Source organism: Schistocerca gregaria, chromosome 2 (genome assembly GCF_023897955.1).
Source record: "Schistocerca gregaria isolate iqSchGreg1 chromosome 2, iqSchGreg1.2, whole genome shotgun sequence".
NCBI lineage: Eukaryota > Metazoa > Arthropoda > Insecta > Orthoptera > Acrididae > Schistocerca > Schistocerca gregaria.
Genome location: NC_064921.1, coordinates 712,709,494 through 712,735,506, shown reverse-complemented (window position 1 = coordinate 712,735,506; position 26,013 = coordinate 712,709,494). Strand labels below are relative to the sequence as shown.

The following is a 26,013-nucleotide window of genomic DNA, read 5'->3' as shown; positions in this document are numbered from 1 at the left end:
CTGCATAAGCGACTCTCTTTTTTTCGCTCGAAATGATAAACTGTGGGTTGTACGTAGTTCTTGAACTAAATCCGACTGACTGGCTATATAAAAACATTTTAAGAGAGAACAAGGCGCTTTGGTTTCACTTCAGCTACGAATTTCTCTGTAGTCTTACCTATTAATATCTCCTCTGCACCTTTACTTGAGGTATACTTCGTAATTTTGCGACTTTCCTAACGTAGTATTTACTGAATCTGGTTAACCAGGTCGAAGAAGCCTGGAAATCAGTAATGTTCATCACACCTGTAATTCACAGAGCAATCTCGCAGCTCTCCCTCGGCACCAGTGCATTGACTCACGTGCAGTTTTAAATCTTTCGAATAAGTTTTCTTTCACACGTTTGCATGTTTCATTCTGGCGCATATGTCGTGCTTCGTGTGAATCTTTCTTCCATGTATACAATCCATGTTCAGATTTCGCGAAACGAAATAGGCTATGTACACTAAACTTAAGCGTTTTCTCCCAATGCATTTAACGGAAAAATTTACAGCCTTTTCGTTGTCACTAAGAGCTGTTACTGCACATGCTTTGAGCTTGCAAGATTGTCTGTTTTTGTTCTGGACTTTAATTAGCGCAATAATAATTATTCGAACTACAATTCCCAGAACAGTCGAATAATTTCCGTTTCTTCTAACACTCTTATTTCCACAATTTCTAACGAAATATATACAGCAATCGAATGGATGTCCAAGAAATTATTTAATAACAGAAACATACGTATGTCTTCAGGAGAAGTAGGTGATTTCGATTGCACACCACGTTCTTCATATATCATCCTTGCTAGGTTGAGAAACATTAACTGAAGTCCACATTACTGCAAGACTCTGGAAATTGTACAAAGACAGATGCTATTAGCAACCACTTCTAATTATCAACGGACACTAATATTCACTTTACAAATTACAGTCGCGTTGTGCCGTGTTGTCCATTTTCCGATGTGCCGTCAACCAAGGATATTGGCCTGCCGTGTTGCGCTGTCTGCTGCACCTTTGGAAAGTGATACATTTCTCCAGCCGCCTGATGAACTACGAATTTGGCAATTTTCAACATTTTTTTTAAAAAGACTTGCAGTACGTCTTAACAGCTACAATTTTGACACTGTATTGTTTTCAGTATGTTCTTCCTGCAAAAAACATAGCAGATTTCGACACATCGGACTAGACCGTACTACTGACAGTTTGATTTCGTACATCTCCTCATGACTGCAGCATACGTATAAGAGACCTTTTTCCAAAACGTTTTCGAGTCTGAACACACAACTTTAATAATGTTTGCATTTAATGCTTTTCCATAAAAAAATAAAGTGTTCACACAGTACTGAAAACTCCATTCAGCGAGAATTTTGTTAACTTTTGCCTGTTCTTTTCCATTTTAAGTTCAATGCTTGAAATTTGCGTGAAATTACGAATACTGAAGGAGTAGTGAGAGACGGATTTTTGACATGGTAATAATATTGTTTACTTTGGTAATTCTCGTCTACAAGTACACTTCACACTATGTTTGATGAGCGGTAGTGCCCACATGTGTTTTGCAATGCGGCATGCGTATCATATTATGCTACACCGAGAAACAAATGCATTGAATGTCAGGAAGACAAGACTTTTCGCAACAAGCAATAAGCTCAGTCAGTGTGTTCTGTGTTACCGATGCCTGCCTGCCTGCCTTCCTTGTCTCTCTTGACAATGATCTTAGAATAATTCAGATGTGGAAAATAATTTCAGGCTGCGTTGTGCCTTACATCATCTTTGCTACAGAAATCGAAGTTTACAAATAAGCACGTGATGCTTTACGTAATTTTTGGATAAATACTTCTGAATATGACGCAAAAAATTCAGATTGTTCTGATTTTGAGAATTTTTTAATTTAGAAATACTGTACTACAACTGAACATAACGTTAAAAATACTGTGCTTACACTGGTTGTACAAAATTTTCCCATTACTGCCATTGTGGACTGAATTTTTTTTTTTTTTTAGATTACAGTCTCACACTATGCTAGATTGTAAGTATTCCACCACCCATCATCCTCAATTTTTAAAATTCCCAACATCAGCCATCTTAATGACACCATAAGGAAAAGGCAGCGTGCCCTGTAATGCCATAGATACGGTGGCGTGGCTTGTGTAGTCACAATTGTAAACAACGTGGGCCAGAATGCCCACTGTAAATGAAGCGGGCAAACGAGTCCGTACACGTAACTGCACTCTAGTTTCTGTTCACACTGTAACTATTGTTTTACTCTTCATATTTTATCTCTGTTGTCCTCAAAATTTCAGACTGTAGTACAGTCAACATTATCAAAATCTTACTATAAATCTATGAGTGCTATAAACGTAGGTCTGCCTTTCTTCAACCTGTCTTCTAGGATACGTCATAGGGTCAGTGCTGACGCTGAGTTTCAGAGAAATGTAGGAACACTTAACTGATCCACCCCAAGTTCAGCTTCTACCTACTTTTCCATTCTTCTGTAAATAATAGGTCTCAATATTTTTGCAACGAATAATTATTTAACTAATGCTTTGGTAGTATTCACATCTGTCATTATCTTCCTTCTTTGGAATTGTAACAATCTTCCTGAAGTACGACGGCTTTTGAATGTCAGGTACACTACGTGATCAAAAGAAACCGGACATCTCCAAAAACATACGTTTCTCATATTAGATGTATTGTGCTGCCACCTACTGCCAGGTACTCCATATCAGCGACCTCAGTAGTCATTAGACATTGTGGGAGAGCAGAAAGGAGGCGTTCCGCAGAACTAACGGACTTCGAACGTGGTCAGGTTATTGGGTGTCACTTGTGCCATTCGTCTGTACGCGAGATTTCCACACTCCTAAACATCCCTAGGTCCACTGTTTCCGATGTGATAGAGAAGTGGAAACGTGAAGGGACACGTACAGCACAAAAGTGTACAGGCGGACCTCGTCTGTAGACTGACAGAGACCGCTGACAGTTGAAGAGGGTCGTAATGTGTAATAAGCAGACATCTATCCAGACCATAACACAGGAACTCAAAATTGCATCAGAATCCACTGCAAGTACTATGAAACCTAGACGGGAGGTGAGAGAACTTAGGTTTCATTGTGGAGCGGCTGTTCATAAGCCACACATCCCGCCGATAAATGCCAAACGACGCCTCGCTTGGTGTCAGGGGCGTAAATATTGGACGATTCAACAGTGGAACAACATTCCGATTCGATGGCAGGATGTGGATATGGCGAATGTCCGGTGAACGTCATCTGCTAGCGTGTGTAGAAACATTCGGAGGTGGCGGTGTTAAGGTGTGGTCGGGTTTTTCAAGGAGGGGGCTTGCACCCCTTGTTGTTTTGCGTGGCACCATAGCAGCACAGGCCTACATTGATGTTTGAAGCACCTTCTTGCTTCCCATTGTTGAAGAGCAATTCGGAGATAGCGAGTGCATCTTTTAACACGATCGAGCGACTGTCCATAATGCACGGCCTGTGGCGGAGTGGTTACACGACAATAACATCCCTGTAATGGACTGAGAATCCTACAGAACACATTTGGGATGTTTTGAAACGCCGACTTCGTGCCAGGCCTCAACGACCGACATCGGTAGCTCTCCTCAGTGCAACACTCCGTGAAGAATGGGCTACCATTTCCCCAAGAGATTTTCCAGCATTTGACTGAACTTAGGCCTGCGAGAGTGGAAGCTGTCGTCAAGGGTAAGGGTGGGCCAACACCATATTGAATTCCATTATTACAGATGGTGGGCGCTACGAATTTTTAAGTCATTTCCAGTCAGGTGTCCGGATACTTTTGATCACATAGTGTATATCTTCTTCACCAGGCGGAATAGATTTCTCATAGTTGGCTCTCCCAAAGATCTCGGTAATTCTAAGGGAATGTCGTCTACTGTAGACACATTGTTACCGCTTAGGTCTTTACATATTCTGTCAAATTCATCTCTCATTACCGAGCGAGTTGGCGCAGTGGTTAGCACACTGGACTCGCATTCGGGAGGACGACGGTTCAATTCCGTCTTCGGCCATCCTGATTTAGGTTTTCCGTGATTTCCCTAAATCGTTTCAGGCAAATGCCTGGATGGTTCCTTTGAAAGGGCACGGCCGATTTCCTTCCCAATGCTTCCCTACCTCGAGCTTGCGCTCCGTCTCTAATGACCTCGTTGTCGACGGGACGTTAAACACTAACCACCACCATCATCTCTCATTGCCACATCTCCCATCTCGATTTCTCTTACTTCCTCATCTCTTTCTGTTATATAGTGTTTAAGCTTTTTCCCCTGATATGAACCCTCTATATATTTTCCCACCTTTCGGCTTTCACTTCTTTTCTTCATTCTGGCTTTCCATCTGAGCTCTTGATACTCATTCGGCCACTTATCTTTCCCAAAAGGCCTGTTTAATTTTCCCATAGGCAGCATCTATGTTTCCCTTAGATATGCATGCTTCTAGAGACATACATTTGTTCTCTGCCATTCTTACTTAGCCGTATTCCATTTTCTGTCAGTTTCATCTTTTAGACATCTGTATTCTCTCTCGCTACTTTATTTGCTACATTTTTATGGTTTTCCTTTCGTCGATTAAATACAAATCTGCATAATTTCTTTCGTCCCATCGTACATTCTTTCAATCTCTTCACCATCTGAAGACGTAGTTTGTTTTAAACTTTTACTGCTACGATAATGCATCAAGTACTCTGAATAAAAAAATAGGAAATCAGGTCACCTGCTATAAACAATGTTAAGCATAGTATTCCTTTATCCCTATTTGATTTTGTGTTAATAACCCTGTATTGACGTGATCTCACTAATTTCCCTCTTCTGCTTCTATAGCCTACTTCCTCGATTAACAGATCCAACACGCCACGCACCAATTCATAGAATGCCTGACGATGACATTCTCCTGAGTAGTCCCTGCCCAGAGATCTGAAAGAGGGAGTATTTTAGCACTGGAATATTTTACCCAAGAGAACGTCGTCATCATTCAAATGGTTCAAATGGCTCTGAGCACTATGGGACTTAACATCTGAGGTCATCAGTCCCATAGACCTTAGAACTACTTAAACCTAACAGGACGTCACACACATGCATGCCCAACTCAGGATTCAAATCTGCGACCATAGCGGTCGCGCGGTTCCAGACTGAAGCGCATAGAACCGCTCGACCACACCGGCCGGTTCGTCGTCATTCAGCCATACAGTAGAGCAGTATGGCCTGAAGCAAACAAATAACTCTAATAAATCAACAAATTTACTGTTGCCCGTTCTGTTCATTTATATCCACAACGCATTTCAAAAGTTTAAACCTCCGCCATCAGGTGGATTTATGAGTGCTAATACGGCAGGTGTGTTGTGTTACAACTTTTGCTTAACCTGTGGCACTGTCTAGCAGACAAAAGAAACACTATTTCAGGACATGTCTCTGAGGAAGCCTTTAACTAAAAATTAAATGTAAATGGGAATGTAAAAATAAAACATCTAAAACAGAATACCTCCAGTGGGCACAAGCTCCTTTCCCTGTCATAGTACCTCACACACAAACTGTCACTGTCACATGGGATCTTGAAACTATTAGGTGCAAAGATTATATAGCAAAACCAGGAACACCATTTTGATGCACAAAGAACATGTAGCAAAGGAACACAAGAATATTCAGATTAAAAAAATTAGTAACTGCTGTAGTTTCCCCATGCTTTCTGCATTTCAGCCATTTGCAGTACCAGCAGAAAGAGACATGTTGGCTACTGTTACATAGCCAGATCACACAATTATTCAGACTGTTGTCCCTGCAACTACTGAATATACTATGGCTACTCTTTAAGAACCACCAGTTAGTATAGCTCATCAGCACATACCCATTCATTGTGATTGCACCTACGGCACAACTCTCTGTATCATTAAGGCACACACACCAACCCACATTTGTAAAGTCCATGCTTCACTGGAGGCAGCTCTATTAAACCCAAATAGTCCTCCAAAAATCCAGATAGGTAACAATCTACATAGTTTTCCTCTACAAATGTCAGCAGCTTTCTCTTTGTAAAATGCAGCCCTTATTGAGAGCTAATATGTTAACAATGTGTTTGAACACTGCTAATCATTGAAGAATGCAAACACTGATGTCATTTTGATCTGGGTGGTATAGCTAGTAACACAACTGCCACTTCCACTAGCTGATTCCATTTGCTGGTTCTAATGACTTATACATGTCATTAACAAAAATAATTTTCTCTTTATACCTGGAAATTACGAGAAACACATTTTGTCATAGCCGTTGGCCGGTTAGTCATGAAAATGTCACACCGAGACAACATACAAAAGAAAAGTTGGTAAATCCTTTGATCTAAATCAATTTTCTACTTGCTTTAACACAAGAAAGTTGTAATCAGCTTATTGTGCTTTATTTCCCAAAATAATTACATAACTAAACTTTATGGCCATTAATATTGCATCACTGCCTACATGATATAATTGTTCATTTTGATTCTGCAAGCTGCTCTTATGTCCAATGTTATTCTGAAATACGAAACAAAAGTACACAACTTCATCAGGCACAGATTGCAGTAAGACCAGCGATGAATACTGGTTTGTTCCATCTACTTTTTGCAGATAGCTTGCAGAACACTGAACTCTATGCCCTTCACATACAAGTGTTTTCATGCTGACTGTTGCTGATGCATGTCTGGACCTTTCAGCTTATTATTCACTGCGAAATCGCTGCAAAAGTAATAATGAATTACTGTGCATGAACTACAGGAGCCAAAACAGTGTTTTTATATCCTAAAAATGTTCTCTTGACTCTGGGCACAAGTCAATTATCATACAGTAACCACCTCCATGTTCAAAAACAGAACAGATGCAGTATGACAGTCAAGAATTTGTGACTTTAGAGGAGTTAAAAATATTGGTATCAGTAAGTAACCACAAAATTCGGACCAAATACTTTGCACTCAATCTCATTTCTTGTAGGTCTTCATTTTAAATAAAAAAAATTGTAACTTAAATCAAATGTGTAAACTCATCAATGAAATTTACCCAAAATGAAAAAAATAGATACTTCATGGTATGACTACAGGTTCTGTTAATTTATAGTGTGCCCCATACAAGATTAATATAACTTAATTTATTTGTTTAAACACACCTGCGTAAACTGCAAACCAAAATTTTTGAAGACTCATTTTATAATTACATCCACACATTATAAAATCACTTGAAGTTGTACAGATTACCTGTACTACACACCTCTTGTACAAAACCATATAAATGATAACATGAAAATATTAATTCAGTCAAAAATATGACACTGTCAGCCAGCATCAGTTCTGTTTCTGTGAAGAAGCTGCTAAATTTCACCTTGTTACACCCAACAGATTAAGTATTTACACACATAAGTATTTCTGTCTTATTATTACTAATATTCAAATTAGTTCTTGGACAATGAGTGCTGTTCAAATATGTTAATATTTAGAAACATTTTACAGTATTTAGACTTAATGCTACACACCACCTCCATGATATACTCACTTCCCATTCATTTTTGTTATACACAGCAAACAATTTACCCATTATTGAAATCTTTTATTTTGTAGGATCATAGTTCGTCTTGCAACTCATTTGAAACTAAATTTGCACCTCATAATGCAATCACGAAGAAATTTTCATATTTATTTCTTCCTAGCCATGTAACTAAAAACTAACCCCAGCTCAAAAAGTTGAAACAAAACACACACAAATTTAAAACAAAGAAATGTGTCTGTTCTTGCTTTATTTGTGAAACTTAGCATATGTGTACAATTTATGTTTGAAGATTAACAATTCTAAAAAGTCAAGAAGCTGTACCACCTAACAACCATTTATGAGCATAAAATACACAACACTAGTAAATAAGATATTATTTAGCAAAAAGCTAAATATTTGGTGAAACAACATATGTCAACACATACAATAGTCATAATCATAAATATCGAAACAGAAGTTGATGTTTTGTCATATGTTCTTCCCTTATTCATCATCCAAGTGCAAATGTAGAGTTTCAATGAAGTGATTAAAACAGAGTGGATTGCAACAGCTAACAGCAATGATGTGCGTAAAAAGATCACTGTGACTTGTGATGTGCATCTGCTACACTGGAAACACACCGAAAATAATGTAGCATGTCCATATGTAACCCTGGTCAGTTGTGCATACGGGTACATTTTGGTTGCGAGTTCACATACAGTTTTCAGTGAAGAGAATCCCTCACAAAAGTCTGAATCACTTAGAAAATCTGAATTACTTAGAAAAGTTAAAGTCAGATCCAGTTCATAAGTTAAGCTGTGGGAAAATGTTTTGTATTATACCGTGGACCTCTTTCGTAATATGGGGTAAAAACATTGATGATAATCCAATGGGTCTGTAATTTGCATACATCAATTTTTGTCAGAGCATGTAGCTACACATTTAAGTCTGTTAAGTCTTTCAGAGAATGTATTTTGAGTTTTTGACTAACTACAATGATAAATCAGAAGTGGTCCAACTAAGTATGCACATGAAATTAACATGATCTTAATAAAATTGGCATAGGTAGTATAATTACCAGTGTCTAGTAACACAATGAGTTTCATAATCTAATAAGAGGTTACATTTTTGAAACTATCTGTCTGTCAGTAGGAAAATAGTGTTTGTTAGAGTAAAGCTATTGTATCTGCATCTAGTTATTTATTGGCAGTTACAATGTCCAATGTGAGGCTCTAAGCATGCAATGGTGCCAACTGATTTCTGTGTGTCAATATTTAACTATCAATATTCAACAATTCTATTGTTATCAATTTTATTTAATAATGCTCCAAATGAAACAACAAATTTACTGTTCGAGTCACTATTTATTTTTAATATTTCAACTTCTATCATTACATGGATTTATATAGATAAATGTAGGAGATATGTATGTGTTGTGTCACAGCTTTGGAGTAACCCGAGGCACTGTCTCCATTGGTCCCAAGATCCTTTCCTTGTCATGTTACATCATGTACACTATCACACTTTCAAATGAGTGTTAACAGTTAACTTATTTTATTCGATATCGATAACAACCATGGTAAATCCTAACCAGAAATGTTTAAACGCAGTGATATTAATAATCCAATTTTTACTTCACTCTATTAATGTTGTTTCTGTATGTTAGTCGACCAACAAAACGACTTTCCTGAACGGCATTAAATTTCCACAATGGATGTCATAACATGGATTAAAATTTCCTGTTATTTTGTATTCCTCTCTACTGCCCCACTCTGGTTATATAGCCATTTTCAAATGTATAGTATAGATGTTCATCAAACATTATGAAAGTACAGTAGGACAGCTGGATTAATTATTCCTATTCATGAAGTACTACCTGACACAAGATACCTTTATTCTATGTATAATTTATTCCTTGTTCCTTTTTCTGTTGTGTGTGTTTTCCCTTGTTTTAGAGGGAAACAAAAGTAACTGTTTTGAAGGGAAATCAAAAAATTAAATTTTTCATTAACACACTGTTTGAATCTCTTTGCAGTGTTCGGTTCCCCTATCCTCTTGAGACCCGAAGATGAAATAAGTGAAGAAAAATGTTTTCAGTGTTATTTTTATTAGTCTTACACATAATTACATTCAGGATTACATTATTTGCATTTTTATTTTTTGTACAGTCCAAAATATTTTAGGTACACATATGTGGACTCCACGTATTAACTGGTAAATAAATAATACATTGAAAAACAGATTAAAGTTCTTGTTGATTTTACAAAACGATTGTTTTTAGTCACACATAAATAAACACTGCACTTCTTGCACAAGGTTCTTATGGGGGATTTGCAAACTTAAAACAACATTTAGACTCATTCTTTGCCTCTGTGTATTAGGGAAGATATCAATCCGCCACATCGAGTTCGCTTCCTTGGTATGGAAACAACTTTTCTTCTTTCGGGTTTATTGTCTTCATCTTCTCCTGAGCTGTCGGTGATCTCCTGTTCATAGAAGGTTATTTCTTTGGAGAGTTGTGAGGACCCTCTGACATGAGAACCCTTTATCACTACATTGGCCACATTCAGTCTGAAGTTTATTAGGGACAGTCTGTTACACTTTGGTACTTCTTTTGTACAGGTTCTTTTGTACATAATCCAGCAATTAATAATAGCTACGGCATTAAATTGGTTAAATAGCCTGATTGTCCATTTTCTTGTTCAGCTATTTGACCTGTAGTAGGCCATGAATCTGTCACATAGGTCAATACCACCCATGTTACAATTTTAACTCTTCACAATAGCTGGTTGTGGTACACCAATACTTCTGCGCCTTTTGACCATCAATTACAAGTAACTTGCGGCACACTCCCAACACTAGATGATACCAAAATGATAGCCTTGTTATCTTTCCATTTAAGTGCACACACCTTCTTGCCTTCCCTCACACATTCATCCCACTCACCTCTGTTCAGATCACAATCAGTTTTGAATTTTGAAGCCATATCAGTCATTCTGTTTTTCATTACAGTATCTGTTTGATATGTTGTTGCTTAAGAGAAGCTCAATTGACTTTATGTCTGTAAAAAATCTGTCACTATATATCACATGCTGCCCATTGTTTGGAACTGTCACAGTCAACAGTTTAATTACACTTGCACCTAAATCTATTTCTTTTAATTCGGTATCAGGCACTGTTCCTTTTCCAGTATATATTATGAAGTCAAGAACTAAACCCTCTGAAGTTTCCAAAATAAAGTTTTTCAACCCAAGAGGATTGGGTTTCGATGGCACACAAGTTCTCATTGCACATCTGCCAGAGAATGGAATCATCTGCTCATCAATTGATAGGTGCTTAGATCGTGGCAAAGCGAGACACTTATTCCTGAAAACATTAATCACAGGCCTCACTTTCCAAAGTTTGTCACCCCTATCTTGGTCATGTAAATTATTTACAAAATGTAAATGATTGCATAACTTGAAGTATGTGTCTGGAGTCAGAGTATCATTGATAAGAGGCAGATCAAGTAGCCTACTCCAGTACATCTAGGCTTGTGGCAGCTAGAGCGTACCCATTAGAATTTCAATCCCAACAAAGGGCAGAATTTCGTTCATATTTGTGTTCAGATTCTTACTATTACTTTGCACATGATATATATTTGTCTGTTCTGCAACAACATTCCAAAAACTCTTCTCATAATATTCGAAAAGTATTCAGCAGGATCCCTTAATACACCATCTGTCATATCTTGGAAATTATCTTCACCTGGTTCCTTGTTTTCCATTTTTGAGCACTTCCATTTTAACTTACGTTTACGTCCACTGTCCTGCAACAAATCGGGCATACGGTCTTCTATTTCGATGCCTGCTTGTTCAGTAATGACTGTAGATTCAGGGACAGCCTCCTTATCCGACAATTGTTGACCCTCATCATCTTAAAGTGAATTGAAGTCACACTCCTCCAGCATCCGAAGTACGTCTTCATTGCTAATTACTGAAAATAATGCCATAAATTAACTTTTGATCTTTAAATAATTAAGATCGTAAACATTATATAACATTTTGCCACAACAATTGGTAAATTATGAGGATTTCTTCACACAATACCATAACAACTAAAACTTCACAATGAATAAGGTAAGCAGGAAAACTTTGAGGTTGAGACCTGAAGTACACATACGTGCAATTTGAATTTCGATATCCACTGTATTCACAATAAGAGGTAATTTGTAAAAAAAAAAAAAAAAAAAAAAAAAAAAAAAAAAAAAAAAAAAAAAACATATCAATCAAATTTGTGACTATTTTTACATGTGTAAAGCAAAAAATAAAGTAAAGCTAGCGTATAGAATAAGGTATCATTTTGAATTACCTTCAGAACGTGTGCCTTGTGCAGCCATTTCGCCGACCCGTATCTTCAAAACATCACACAGGGCACTGCAAGCAGATTGTGGTGCAATCTGGTGGCATGGACTGAAACTATGGAGCTTCCACAAACACGTACCAGAGGTATTTAGTCGATAGAAACTGTTCATAAGCTTTACGAAATAAAATGCATGTGGACCCACAGACTGAGGAGGCTATATTCCTTATGTCCTTGATCAGTACCAACAATAAAAAATGTTTCCAAAAATGCTGAATCTCGGTTAAATCTGCACCGAACACCTAGTTTCTAGATAAAATCTAAGATATTTCCAGCTGGATACCTGTAAATTACTGGCAGAGTTAGCTTGTGTGTTTTCAGATCCATTTTTGTGGCACAGTATTCAAGTACTCCTTCAAGAAAATGTTTAGTAACATCAATATTTGTACATACAGGCATTTCCCTTTCCTTTTGCTAGTTCTACACTTGGATGATAATACTTGCATCAATCAACTAACATCTATTGAATTCAGTGCTTCCCAAGCCTTGCCTGAGAATTTTAACACAGCCACTCCTACTGTACTTGGCCTTTCAATTCATTGTTATAGGAAAATTCAGTATTTTGTTTTGTTAATAGTTGTTTGAATTACACTTAAATTGACGCTGCAGAGTACTATCTTTTGAAGATTTTTACCTTAAACAAAATCACAGTAAAAACATGAGAAATAACTGAAATGGGATGGACAAATCTTTGGAAGACCAGATAGTACTGACGATTAGCTGTGCAGGTATTATTTTTGTAAACATTCAGATGTAGACCACGCAGTCCACTGAGATGTTTTAACTCATGGATGATAATTCCCCTCCCCATCCCCTTCTGTCCATGCATTGCATTAATATGTTCAGCAGACAACTTCATCTAAGATTAATAACATCTCTATAAGAATTATACACTCTTCACAGGAGTGTGCGAATCATTCTCAATTTTATGTCTGATGTCTTCAGTTACATGGTACAGCTTGTATTACAAAACTCTCACCTACATTCTGAATTACAATTACATGGTTATCTTAAACTAGTTCCCCAAAGAACCTCAACAACCAGTGATATCACTGATCGCTGCCCTTATCTTAAAAATGCTATTGATCTGGTAATCAACATCTACAGAGTTCCTATCAGTTCTTAAATTCTCCTCCTATGTTTAATGGCTACCAATAGATTTCCTTGGTCTTCTTAAACTTTTCTTTTGAAACCTTATATTCTTTTTATGCCTTTTGTATTCTCTTCATTTCAATGCAGTATCTTTTCATCAGTCATCCAATCTCCTATTTAATCAAACATTCTTCTGAAGTGCCATTTTTTAAAGCCCCTTCTTGTTTGCACTGCCTCTCACTCACATTTCAGTTCTGCATTACAAGGCTACAGTCTAGACAAATATCTTCAGAAAAGATTTCTTAACACTTAAATTTATTTCAATGTTAACAAATTTTTCAAAAACACTTTCCTTGGTGTTCCTCAGTTATAAAATGGAAAATGCCACTTTGAACTAACAATAATACAAATCAATATCACTTTGTTTTACTATCCTTTTGGCAAATAACATGCTCCTTAGCAATGGCTATGTTCATCCACTCCAGTATTATTAAAAGTTAAGCTCATTTCACATTCATGTTAATGCAACCTTTTCTGCACTGCATTCACACATTAACTTAACAGGTTATCACTGTTCACAGAACCCATTTTGTATAAGTTCAAATATCAATATGTCCTGCCAACTAAATATACTGACCAACAACCACAATTTGTTCCTTCCACATATTTCATAAATAGTTCAGCACACCTTCCCAAAAACACACCGAATTGTAAATCACTTTCACCTAATGAACCAATGTCACATTTTCTGTCATAACTAAGTCTTTAACACACTTATGAGACAATGTATGTGCAATACAGCTGCATGCAACCACTTCTTATGAAACCCCAACAATGACACCTTGCTCATAAACGTGCGTGACCAGATGTGCTTGGGCAATTGGGATCCTAAATAGAAACACAATGCACCCACCACAGGAAAAAATGTGCATAGCTTCAAAAGTTCCAGAAACCAGTAATGCATAAGGAGTACAATATAGTATGTTATAACATTAAAGACAGCCATACGCCTTACACTTTGTAACAAAAGTTCAGGCAGAATGTAAATAATTTCTGAGTAAAGGAGACCACTCCCCATATACCAGAAGCAGTAAGTCGTCAATGGGCACATAGAAGAATGAAATTTATACTAGCTTTTGGAAGAAATCCTTTGACAGCCTAGTCTTCTCTCTCTCTCTCTCTCTCTCTCTCTCTCTCTCTCTCTCTCTCTCTCTCTCTCTCTCTCTCTCTCAAAGCTGTGGAAAAGGATATGGTTCAGTTGCTCCAGTCAAGAGTGACAATGGGGACCTTTCTGTGCAGTTGATTCTTTGGAGAGAAAAAAAATGAAAGAATGATAGACTCTAACGTCCTGTCAATAATGAAGTCATTAGAGATGAAGCACAAACTTGGCTTCGAAGGGATTCAGTATTGCCTTTGTCACAAGAACCATTCCAGCATTTCACTTAGACGATTTGAGGAAATCACGGGACAAGGCAATTCTCAACACTGCAGAGGCTCCATCCACAGGTGGCTAGGTTATATAGGAGTGATTATTTGGTGTGGAATGAGTGACAGCTGTCAAAATGCAAGTATGTTGGGGTTAGTGGGCTTAATGTGGACATGAGTGGATGGCATCAGCAGAGAGATGGGGGCCAACATCCAGGAAAGTGGTACATTGGGTTAATGAGGACCAGATGGAGCAGGTGTGAGACAAAGTGTTCAGACTGTGAAGGAATAAGCACAGGGTATCTCCTCTCACAGGAGAAGTAATTGTGTGGGAGGATATAATTGGTAGGGTGGTGCATAGGGAATGAGATACTGGGTCTTCAGTCAAAAGGACTATGGAAGGGTAGTGTTTGACAGTTGCGATGCCATGGGCATGATGGACGTTTGTCTATATGGAGGTGGCATCAACTGTGATGAGTCATGATCCAGGGGATAATGGGGTGGAGATGGTTGAGAGTTGGTGAAGGAGGTGGATTGTGTCTTTGATATATGAGACTAGACTATGGGCAACTGGATGGAGCACCCGTTATTGTTGGGTTTGTGGATGTTCGGTAGCATGTAGGGGGTGAATGTGTGGGGAATCTGACTGAGGAAGGTGATGGACTCAGGGGACAGATGCTGGGAAGGGCATACAGATTTCATACGGTATTGGGAGTGACTTCTGGGATGGGATCACTTTGGCAGCACTTTTAGATGGAGGAGACAGACAGTTGGCAGAAACTTTGTGTTCGGCAGTCTGAAATTCATTAGAACAGTGGTGGATCTTTTCCCTGCAGGGAGGATGATTAAATCAGGGTCTGTTTTGAGGTTGTGAACGGCTGTCCTTTTTCTGTTGAGAGATTATGTTCTTCGTAAGGGACTTTTGGAGAAGAATGGTGAGGCCATATTGAAGGTAAGGAATTCATGGAAGGAGCAAGCGGTGCCTAGGTGAGACGGAGGGAGAGTCAGAGCTGGATAGTGGTATGAACTGGGAGAGGCAAGGATGAGGCAGGGGACACTCCTGGGCAGCGATGAATAAGGAGTCCAATACAAGGTTTGTAATTTAAAACTGCAAGTAGACACAGGTATGGCTTAAATCATAAACCTTATAACGTTCATTTAATGTGCCTTTCAGATACTGGAATATACGTTTCATTCAATTCCAGTTCTCACAAGTTATTGTTTCCATAGCTAAAGATACTTTATTCATGAACGAAACTTTATTCGTGAATGAAACACTGCCACATAACTCCAGTAACTCCCTCTATATCTAACTTCAACCTAACCACCCCATTCTCAAATTTTCTAACTTACCTATCAGATTAAGGAATGTAACATTCCACACTCCGATTCTGTAGAATGCCAGTTTTATTTTCCTAATGACGACATCCCCCTGAGTATTCCCTGCCCAGAGACCCGAATAGAGGACTATTTTATCTACAGAATATTTTACCCAACAGGACGCCGCCATCATTTAACCATGTGGTAGAGCAGCATGCCCTCTGGAAAAATTGCAGCTGTAGTTTCCTCTTGCTTCCAGCCGTTCGCAGTACCGGCACAGAAAGGCTAGATCGGTCAGTCATCCAGGCTGTTGCCCCTGCAACTACTGAAAAGGTTCCTGCCCCTCTTCAGGAAACACGTTTGTCTAGCCTCTGAACATCTCTCTTGTGACTGTACCTGTGGCACGGGTAACTGTATCGCTGAGGCCCGCAAACCACCCCACCTCGCTAATGTCTGCGGTTCAGTGACAGATTTTATTTCTACAAACTGTATTTCATTTTACATTTTATTGTTGGACACATAATTCGCCATGCAAAATAATTTTAACTAATGATTATGTACATCTGAACTACTCGATTTATGATGCTGATCACTTACGTACCTCAGCACTAGAACCATCTACCCGTTATAGTTACATTTGTATCTGTGTAGGACGCCCCCAGGGCATCACCAGCACTTGTTATGAACCTATAGTTCGTTTGGTGCCAGTGGAATTGTATGTCTCTGTCACCTTCCGTATGTAACTTATCTATTCCATTAAAGGGTGCACAGCATTTTTTGGGGGAACTTCAAAGACCCTCTGGTGGTAGAGGTACAGTAGCTTTTGCAGAGAGTCGTATCAATTTGATCCTGCACTCCTGGCGGAACTGCTAAGTTACGCAAATTTTATAATTTTTACGTAGTTTTAATAAAAGTTAAGCATTATAGAAAAATATAACTCAAATAATTTGTGCTGATGAAAGCTATTACATACAACAAATTCAATCCGTCATTATAGTAAATAAATTACAAATTGTATAAACTTTGCAAAGAAAGCGAAAATAAAACTACTGTACCTTGGTTATAGCATGGTGTATAAAAAGGAAAAGGTTTTTACCTGCTGCCCATAAATTATGAATTAGACGTAAAAGAGATGGGTTGTAACTGAGTTGAGACAACATCCCTTTCCTGGTATGGTTCTGTTACAACCTTACTTTCCATTTCTCGCTTTGATAGAAAAAAACTCATTGATTATGTAATTGAAGTCACACTGCCGACAAGATAGCTAACTAACAGACACCTTCCACTCATACTCACTGTCACCTTTCACTCATAATCGACCTTCAGCACTTTTTCATCTTTAATTTACTGAAAGGGTATTCACAAGACAATACTTACTGGCAGTATCGTAAATATCCTCAAACCTCTTCCACGGTTTCATCAGCGGATCTCAACCCATACTTTGGAAAAAAAAGCCTTGAAAATACCCAGATGGGGAGTTGTGTCAATGATCTTCATCGGCTCCTTCATTGGGAACTTGAAAACAATTGTTTCGTTAACTAGCTCCGCTGTATCAACTCCAGCCATCCTTTTCGCCTTACTACCCTTTGACAACAAAAATGCTTTGTATATGCGCTCCCGTTGTGGCTGCGCCCTTGGCGCGGGCCTGTTTGGCCACCCCAACATGGCCATAATTCTGCACACAAATCCCTGAAGTGCGCTGCACTTACGAAGCGGGTACTAAAAATAGAATGTGTATTTTCTTTGGGATGGAGAAGATACTCTAAATGGCCTACGAAAAATGTGTACTGCATGAGTAGAGATAGGCAGCTCATTTGAAACATTCGTTCCTCCAAATCTGAGGTAGAAAATGTTAATATGGTACTCCACGGCCAAGAGAGACAAGAAATTGCTTGAGCGCACTATTAGTCGGCAATGATTAACGTAAAAATTAATGGCACCATAACATTTGGTATAAAGTTTTTTTCCAGACGATAGTTAGAAATAAAAGACTACATATTCTGGCGGGTGCCACTCTGACACACTTGAGCATGTTTTGCTTTATTTAAGAATATATGGTGTGGTAAGCTTTACGGAAGATATTGAATTAGCTCGAAAACTACGCACTGGATCACGGAAAGTGAGTCATATAATGTGTTAGACTCAAAGTGAGAAAGCGAATGACGCGAAGAATATCCCCCCCCCCCCCCCCCTCAATTAGGAGTCGAGTGGGTTGGGTAAGTTTAAAATCTTAAATTACACCTTTTATTTTTTCCAGAGTGAGATGTTTGCTCTGCGATGGGGAGTGTGCTGGTATGATACTTCCTGGAAGATTAGAACTGTGTGGCACACCGAGACTCAAACTCGAGCTCTTGCCTTTCGTAGGCGAGTGCTCTGCCGACTGAGCTACCCAAGCATGACTCACGACCCGTCCTTATAGTTTTACTTCCGCCAGTATTTTTTGTTCCACATTCAGATTTCCAGGAAAAATATATAAAATTGACATATGATTGATGTTACCTTTTCTTTTTACGTATGTGTGTTCTCAACAGGTTGTCACACATATCATGGACAGCAGTTAGAGGTTGACTTATGGCAGCCACAGCTCTCCTTCGTGCTTGCTTCACTACTGATCTTTTTAATATGGATGAACTTCAGAAAACGCTGGAGAAAATTTGAGATAATACTATCGGTAGGTAATGGGTATATCTGCTTATGTATTCACCTCTTTACACGATCGCAAAGAGGACGAAATTGCTTCTTAGAAATGCATTGCTTAAAACGTATGCTTCCATAGTTATCTGCAGCTGGCCACTGAAATTATGCAAGGTATGTGACAACTCACGTACTATAAATGGAAAATACATTGCCAGAAGATATGAAAATTTCGTTAGTTACGACATAGACGTGTTTGTCTTAATACTGAACTTTTATTGGGAATAGAAATTTCCTGTAGTTATTTTTTTTTTTTTTACTTTGGAGAGTTTTTATGGGCAAACAGATGACATTAAAGCAACTGCTAATAATATGGGTGACACGTGTAATAATATAACTGCAGTACATGATTTAACAGGATGTGATTATGTAATTACGTAGATTTTTCCAGCGTAAGTCTTGTTGATGCTCTTCATGGGTAAGCCGCTGGATTTCATCGTCCTGACGACGCTCGTGCTGGCTGCCATCTTCAGGTGAGACTGGAGGTGCACGATCACACCAGAACTGAGGTAACAACACATTCGGCGGCTTCTTTATACGAGGGGCGTTTCAAACGTCCGTGGAAAGTCCGAGAGATGGCACCACCGGCGCGTATAGAGGTCATTTTTAGTTAGTAGCATCTTTGGAAAGAACGCACACCAAGTTTCAGCCATATTTGTCTATTTCTTTGTGTTTGGCGTTTGTGTGAATCAAGAATGTCGAGCGATTGTCAAAAAATGGACGAAAAATAATTCTATGTGGTGATTAAACATTACTTTAAGAAAGGCAAAACGCCTCAGGAGGCTAAAGAGAAGCTTGATAACATTACGGTGACTCTGCACCTTCGATTAGAACAGTTTATAAGTGGTTTCAAAATTTTCGGAGTGGTCATATGGGCACAAATGATGCTGAACGTTCTGGACGCCCTGTGGAGGGTACGACTCCAGAAATCATTGATAAAATCCATGATATAGTGATGGATGACAGAAGAGTTAAGGTGCGTGAGATTGCTAGTGCTGTGGGCATCTCGAATGAACGGGTACATAATATTTTGCATAAACATTTGGACATGATAAAGCTATCCGCAAGATGGGTTCCGCGATTGCTCACGCTTGACCAGAAACGGAATCGTGTGAAGTGTTGCCAGGATGGTTTGCAGCTGTTCAGGAAGAATCCGCAGGACTTAAACCGTCGTTTCGTCACTGTGGATGAAACATGGATACATTACTATACTCCTGAGACCAAACAACAATCTAAACAATGTGTTACCAGGGGAGTATCTGCACCAAAAAAGGCAAAAAACTATTCCTCCGGCCGGAAAAGTTATGGCGACTGTCTTTTGGGATTTGTAAGGGATAATCCTCATCGACTATCTGGGAAATGGTAAAACTATAACAGGTGCATATTATTCATTGTTCTTGGATCGTTTGAAAACCGAGCTGCAAGAAAAACGCCGGCGATTTGACCGCAAAAAAGTGCTTTTTCATCACGGCAATGCACCAGCACACACCTCAACAGTTGTGGTCGCAAAATTAACGGAAACAGGATTCCAACTCATTTTACATCCCCCCTATTCTCCAGACCTGGCTCCCTCTGACTACTATTTGTTCCACAATTTGAAGAAATGGTTGGTGGGACAAAGATTTTATTCAAACGACGAGGTGATTGCAGCAATTATTAGCTATTTTGCAGACTTGGACAATTCCTGTTATTCGGAAGGGACCAACAAATTAGAACAGCGTTGGACAAAGTGTAAGTCTAAAAGGAGACTATGTCGAAAAATAAAAAAGAGGTTTACCCCAGACATGTAAGTAGTTTTTATTTTTGTACGGACTTTTCAAACGCCCCTCATATCACACCATGCCCAAAAGTGAAATGGAAGAGTAATATCTCTTCTCATCTTGTGACTGTACGTAACGAGTGCGTCATTACACATTGTACGTTTATCGGTCAACAAGACGCATCTGTCAGACAGAGTGTGTTAGGGCACTAACATAACTGCAGGTATGTTCAACTATACGTGCACTGTCTACAGAGCTTAATGTCACTTCGTCTGTTGTTTGGAGGGCTTTGAAACGATTTCATTAATAAACTAGTACATACACAAGAAAGCCAGGGCAAGGGAAAAAACGCAGAACACTGGTCAGAGACGACCGATATGTGGTTAACTGTTCTCTAGTAGTTGCAAGGGCAACAGTCTGGATGACTGGCTGATCTGGCCTTGTAACAATAACAAAAACGGCCTTGCAGTGCTTGTACTGCGAACGGCTGAAAGCAAGGGGAAACTACGGCCGTAATTTTTCCCGAGGGCATGCAGCTTTACTGTATGATTAAATGATGATGGCGTCCTCTTGGGTAAAATATTCCGGAGCTAAATTGGCCCCCATTCGGATCTCCGGGCGGGGACTACTCAAGAGGATGCCGTTATCAGGAGAAAGAAAACTGGCGTTCTACGGATCGGAGCGTGGAATGTCAGATCCCTTAATCGGACAGCTAGGTTAGAAAATTTAAACAGGGAAATGGATAAGTTAAAGTTAGATATAGTGGAAATTAGTGAAGTTCGGTGGCAGGGGGAACAAGACTTCTGGTCAGGTGACTACAGGGTTATAAATACAATATCAAATAGGGGTAATGCAGGAGTAGGTTTAATAATGAATAGGAAAATATGAATGCGGGTAAGCTACTACAAACAGCATAGTGAACGCATTATTGTGGCCAAGATAGATACGAAGCCCACACCTACTACAGTAGTACAAGTTTATATGCCAACTAGCTCTGCAGATGATGAAGAAATTGAGGAAATGTATGATGAGATAAAAGAAATTATTCAGGTAGTGAAGTGAGACGAAAATTTAATATTTAAGGGTGACTGGAATTCGTCAGTAGAAAAAGGGAGAGAAGGAAACATAGTAGGTGAATATGGATTGGGGGGGGGGGGAGGGGGGGGGGGGAGAGAAATAGAAATGAAAGAGGAAGCCGCCTGGTAGAATTTTGCACAGAGCACAACTTAATCATAGCTAACACTTGGTTTCAGAATCATGAAAGGAGGTTGTATTCATGGAAGAACCCTGGAGATACTAAAAGGTATCAGATAGATTATATAATGATAAGACAGAGATTTAGGAACCAGGTCTTAAATTTTAAGACATTTCCAGGGGCAGATGTGGACTCTGACCGCAATCTATTGGTTATGAACTGTAGATTAAAACTGAAGAAACTGCAAAAAGGTGGGAATTTAAGGAGATGGGACCTGGATAAACTGAAGGAACCAGAGGTTGTACAGAGTTTCAAGGAAAGCATAAGGGAACAATTGACAGAAACAGGGGAAAGAAATACAGTAGAAGAAGAATGGGTAGCTTTGAGGGATGAAGTAGTGAAGGCAGCAGAGGATCAAGTAGGTAAAAAGACGAGGGCTAATAGAAATCCGTGGGTAACAGAAAAAATATTGAATTTAATTGACGGAAAGAGTAAATATGAAAATGCAGTAATTGAAACAGGCAAAAAGAGGGTTTATACAAGGGCGATGTACTTGAGGACAATAATATGGAAATGGAAGATACGATACTGCGGGAAGAGTTTGATAGAGCACTGAAAGACCTGAGTCGCAACAACACCCCGGGAGAAGACAACATTCCATTAGAACTACTGACGGCCTTGGGAGAGCCAATCCTGACAAAACTCTACCATCTGGTGAGCAAGATGTATGAAACAGGCGAAATACCCTCAGACATCAAGAAGAATATAATAATTCTAATCCCAAAGAAAGCAGGTGTTGACAGATGTGAAAATTACCGAACAATCAGTTTAATAAGCCACAGCTGCAAAATACTAACTCGAATTCTTTACAGACGAATGGAAAAACTAGTAGAAGCCAACCTCGGGGAAGATCAGTTTGGATTCCATAGAAATACTGGAACACGTGAGGCAATACTGACCTTACGACTTATCTTAAAATAAAGATTAAGGAAAGGCAAACCTACGTTTCTAGCATTTGTAGACTTAGAGAAGGCTTTTGACAATGTTGACTAGAATACTCTCTTTCAAATTCTAAAGGTGGCAGGGGTAAAATACAGGGAGCGAAAGGCTAATTACAATTTGTATAGAAACCAGATGGCAGTTACAACAGTTGAGGCACATGAAAGAGAAGCAGTGGTTGGGAAGGGAGTAAGACAGGGTTGCAGCCTCTCCCCGATGTTATTCAATCTGTATATTGAGCAAGCAGTAAAGGAAACAAAAGAAAAATTCGGAGTAGGTATTAAAATCCATGGAGAAGAAATAAAAACCTTTGAGGTTCGCCGATGACATTGTAATTCTGTAAGAGACAGCAAAGGAGTTGGAAGAGCAGTTGAATGGAATGGACAGTGTCTTGAGAGGAGTATATAAGATGAACATCAACAAAAGCAAAACGAGGATAATGGAATGTAGTCGAATTAAGTAGGGTGATGCTGAGGGAATTAGATTAGGAAATGAGACACTTCAAGTAGTAAAGGAGTTTTGCAGTTTAGGAAGTAAAATAACTGATGATGGTCGAAGTAGAGAGGATATAAAATGTAGACTGGCAATGGCAAGGAAAGCATTTATGAAGAAGAGAAATTTGCTAACAACAAGTATAGATTTAAGTGTCAGGAAGTTGTTTCTGAAAGTATTTGTATGGAGTGTAGCCATGTATGGAAGTGAAACATAGACGATAAATAGTTTAGACAAGAAGAGAATAGAAGCTTTCGAAATGTGGTGCTACAGAAGAATGCTGAAGATTAAATGGGTAGTCACATAACTAATGAGGAGGTGTTGAATAGGATTGGGGAGAAGAGAAGATTGTGGCACAACTTGACTAGAAGAAGGGGTCGGTTGGTAGGACATGTTTTGAGGCATCAAGGGATCACAAATTTAGCATTGGAGGGGAGCGTGGAAGGTAAAAATCGTAGAGGGAGACCAAGAGATGAATACACTAAGCAGATTCAGAAGGATATAGGTTGCAGTAGGTACTGGGAGATGAAGAAGCTTGCACAGGATAGACTAGCATGGAGAGCTTCATCAAACCAGTTTCAGGACTGAAGACAACAACAACATGCCGGCGCACTGCAACTGCTCGGGACCTACAAAATGATCCGACAAACAGCAACTGTTTGCAGTGCCAGTGGCTAAACAATACGCAACTGTTTCCGGGGGGCCGCTTTAAGACCAAGAAGACATCATCACGAACCTCGAGTATCTGCTCGGCACATGAGAGATCGACTTCGATCTGCTGAGACTCTACGCACTGGAAGTTTCGTCACTGGCGCAATGTGTTGCTTACAAACGAGTCCCAGCTTTTGTCTAACACGGCGCGACGAACGTATACGTGTGTATCGTTATCGAGGTGAAAGTTATAATAAAGCAGCAGTCCAGGAAACGGACAGGTTTAGCTGCGGGTCATTCATAGTGTGGGTCGGCATCAAAATTGATGGGCGATCAGACCTTCAGATACTGAGAGGGCGACTTAATGCTCAGAGGTGCATCAGACGCATTGTACTGGGTCGTGCGTGTTATGTTCACTGCAGTTGTAATGGTTCCCCAGTTTATCCAGCAACAAGACAATGTGAGAGCGTATTCAGCAGCAGCTGCCACCATGGCAACGTTATAGGACCTCGCGATTAAGACATTGGACTGGCCTGCTCTGAGTCCTGACCACAATCCTATAGAGCATTTATGGGATATGCTGGACGGACAACTTCTGGCGCGCCTTCTAGCACCTCAAACTCTTGTTCAACTTGCAGACGCCTTTACTGAGAAGTGTGAAAAAATTCCACAGGACTTGTCAAGAGCATGCCTCGAAGATGTGTGGCAGTAATAAGAGCACGCAGAGGGCCTACCAAATACTGAAATGTTTCTTTCTGTGCCTTATGTCACTTAAGTGAAGGAGTTTCTACTTTGGTTTATGACATTGTGTTGTATTTCTGAACATAACACCGAAATGTGTGATGAGAAGAGAATACGATACGTACATTTCTATTTAATAAAGGTTTCATATTACAGAACAGAGGTCTGTTTCACTACAAACATTCCACAAAAAATAATACAGGTGTTTAAAATGTTGTCCCTCTAAATTTGTTTGAGCAGCGTAGGTATCTGCAAGACCATCCCCGGCAACATATTAAAATTATTGTATTTTTTTGTGGGATTCACAGAGATTGTACATTGTCTCGATCAAGATAGATTTGTATAACAAGCAGGGAAAGTACACAATATCGTGCCTGAAACATGCTGTTAGCGTTTTGCTTCCAGATATATCTATGTGTGTGCTTTGAGAGGTTTTTAAGACATACTTTGATGTTAAAGTAAACTACTTCACATAACTGCACACAATATTATATTGCAACGTAGCTTACATTCAACTCTATCATATCATCTAAACAATAAAAAAATTATCAAAATTATTGAAAGAAATTCATTAATATACCTTTTTGTTTATTTCTCTTAAGTTTCAAGAGAATATTTCTAGGAGTTTTGGGCCAGCGTAAGATAGCTTTGCTTTGACTTTCATAATGTATCTGGGCTGATGGAAACAGTTCCGTTTTGTTGTATCGTGCTTGTGTCACATCCTGATACGCTAAGCATCAGGAACAAATGTGAATTATGTTCAGCGTATGAGTTCATAAACATACACATCAGATCAAAAGTGTACCGCATACATGTTAGAAGAGAAAAATAAGCGATGTGTTCACATTTCGCCTTTACGATTGCTTGGACCCTGCTGGAGACACTTATAGCGACGTGTCTCGATTTCTGTGGAGAAATGACAGCTCATTCTTCTTCAAAAGCCGAAACCAGAAAAATTAGTGATGCTGGGGTCTGGAGTGAGGTAGAAGTTTTGGCTCGTCCCAAAGGTGTTCCATTGGGTTCAGGTCGCGGCTTTCGGTAGACCACTCCATTACAGGAAACCATTAACTCATAGACGGTGCTTTGTGGCAGGCTGCATTGTCTCCGAACTGTATCCATACTATACATAGTACAAAATGGGTTTAGCGTTACCTAGCGAGGTGGCGCAGTGGTTTGCACACTGGAGTCGCATTCGGGAGAACGACGGTTCAAGCCCGCGCCTAGCCATCCTAATTTAGGTTTTCCGTTATTTCCCTAAATCGTTTCAGGCAAACGCCGGGATGGTTCCTCTGAAAGGGCATGGCCGACTTCCTTCTCTATCCTTCCGTAATCCGATGGGACCGATGACCTCGCTGTTCGGTTCCTTCCCCAAATCAACAACCATTTAGTGTTTCTCTTAAACGCAAACAAGGGGCCACAACATAACCACGAGAAACATTCTCATTTCGTAACACCTAAACTCCTCTTTACTTCGCTGTTGGCACTATGCACTATAGCAGGTAACATTCTCCAGGGATCCGCCGAACCTTCCACTGGGTTGCCAGAATGGTGCAACAGTAGTTCAAGAAGTATGATAATGCACTGATGTGTAGGGGATTCCCAGTGAAACTCTTACGGCGTAGTCGAAACAACCTTGACAATATGTTGCTGAGGTGGTTTCGACTATGCCGCAGGAGTTTCACTGGGAATCCTTTATAGATCCTCCACACAGTTCTGATCTCTC

General features: G+C 39.4%; 2 protein-coding genes across 3 annotated transcripts in view; both read right to left on the bottom strand.

Annotated features, from left to right (window-relative positions):
* LOC126334832 (uncharacterized) overlaps positions 1–26,013 on the bottom strand; it is a 124,410-nt gene that overhangs the window by 55,265 nt on the left and 43,132 nt on the right. Inside the window, exon 2 of one of the 2 annotated variants that reach the window (XR_007564778.1) lies at positions 6,403–6,740. The exons of the other annotated variant lie outside the window; for it this stretch is intronic. The gene's annotated coding sequence lies outside the window, so the exon portion shown is untranslated. Of the gene's footprint in view, positions 1–6,402; positions 6,741–26,013 lie in introns of those variants that run through there. 2 annotated transcript variants of the gene reach the window in all.
* LOC126334834 (uncharacterized) lies at positions 9,647–12,275 on the bottom strand. Its single transcript, XM_049997493.1, has 2 exons — positions 11,871–12,275; positions 9,647–11,495 (listed from the first exon to the last, which is right to left on the bottom strand). The coding sequence occupies exon 2, from the start codon at positions 11,045–11,047 to the stop codon at positions 10,508–10,510; it is 540 nt and encodes a 179-aa protein (XP_049853450.1). The 5' UTR covers positions 11,048–11,495; positions 11,871–12,275; the 3' UTR covers positions 9,647–10,507.

What these genes read in the sequence shown, in the direction of transcription:
- LOC126334834 (XM_049997493.1), bottom strand. Translation starts at nt 11,047, where the DNA reads ATGTACTGGAGTAGGCTACTTGATCTGCCTCTTATCAATGATACTCTG.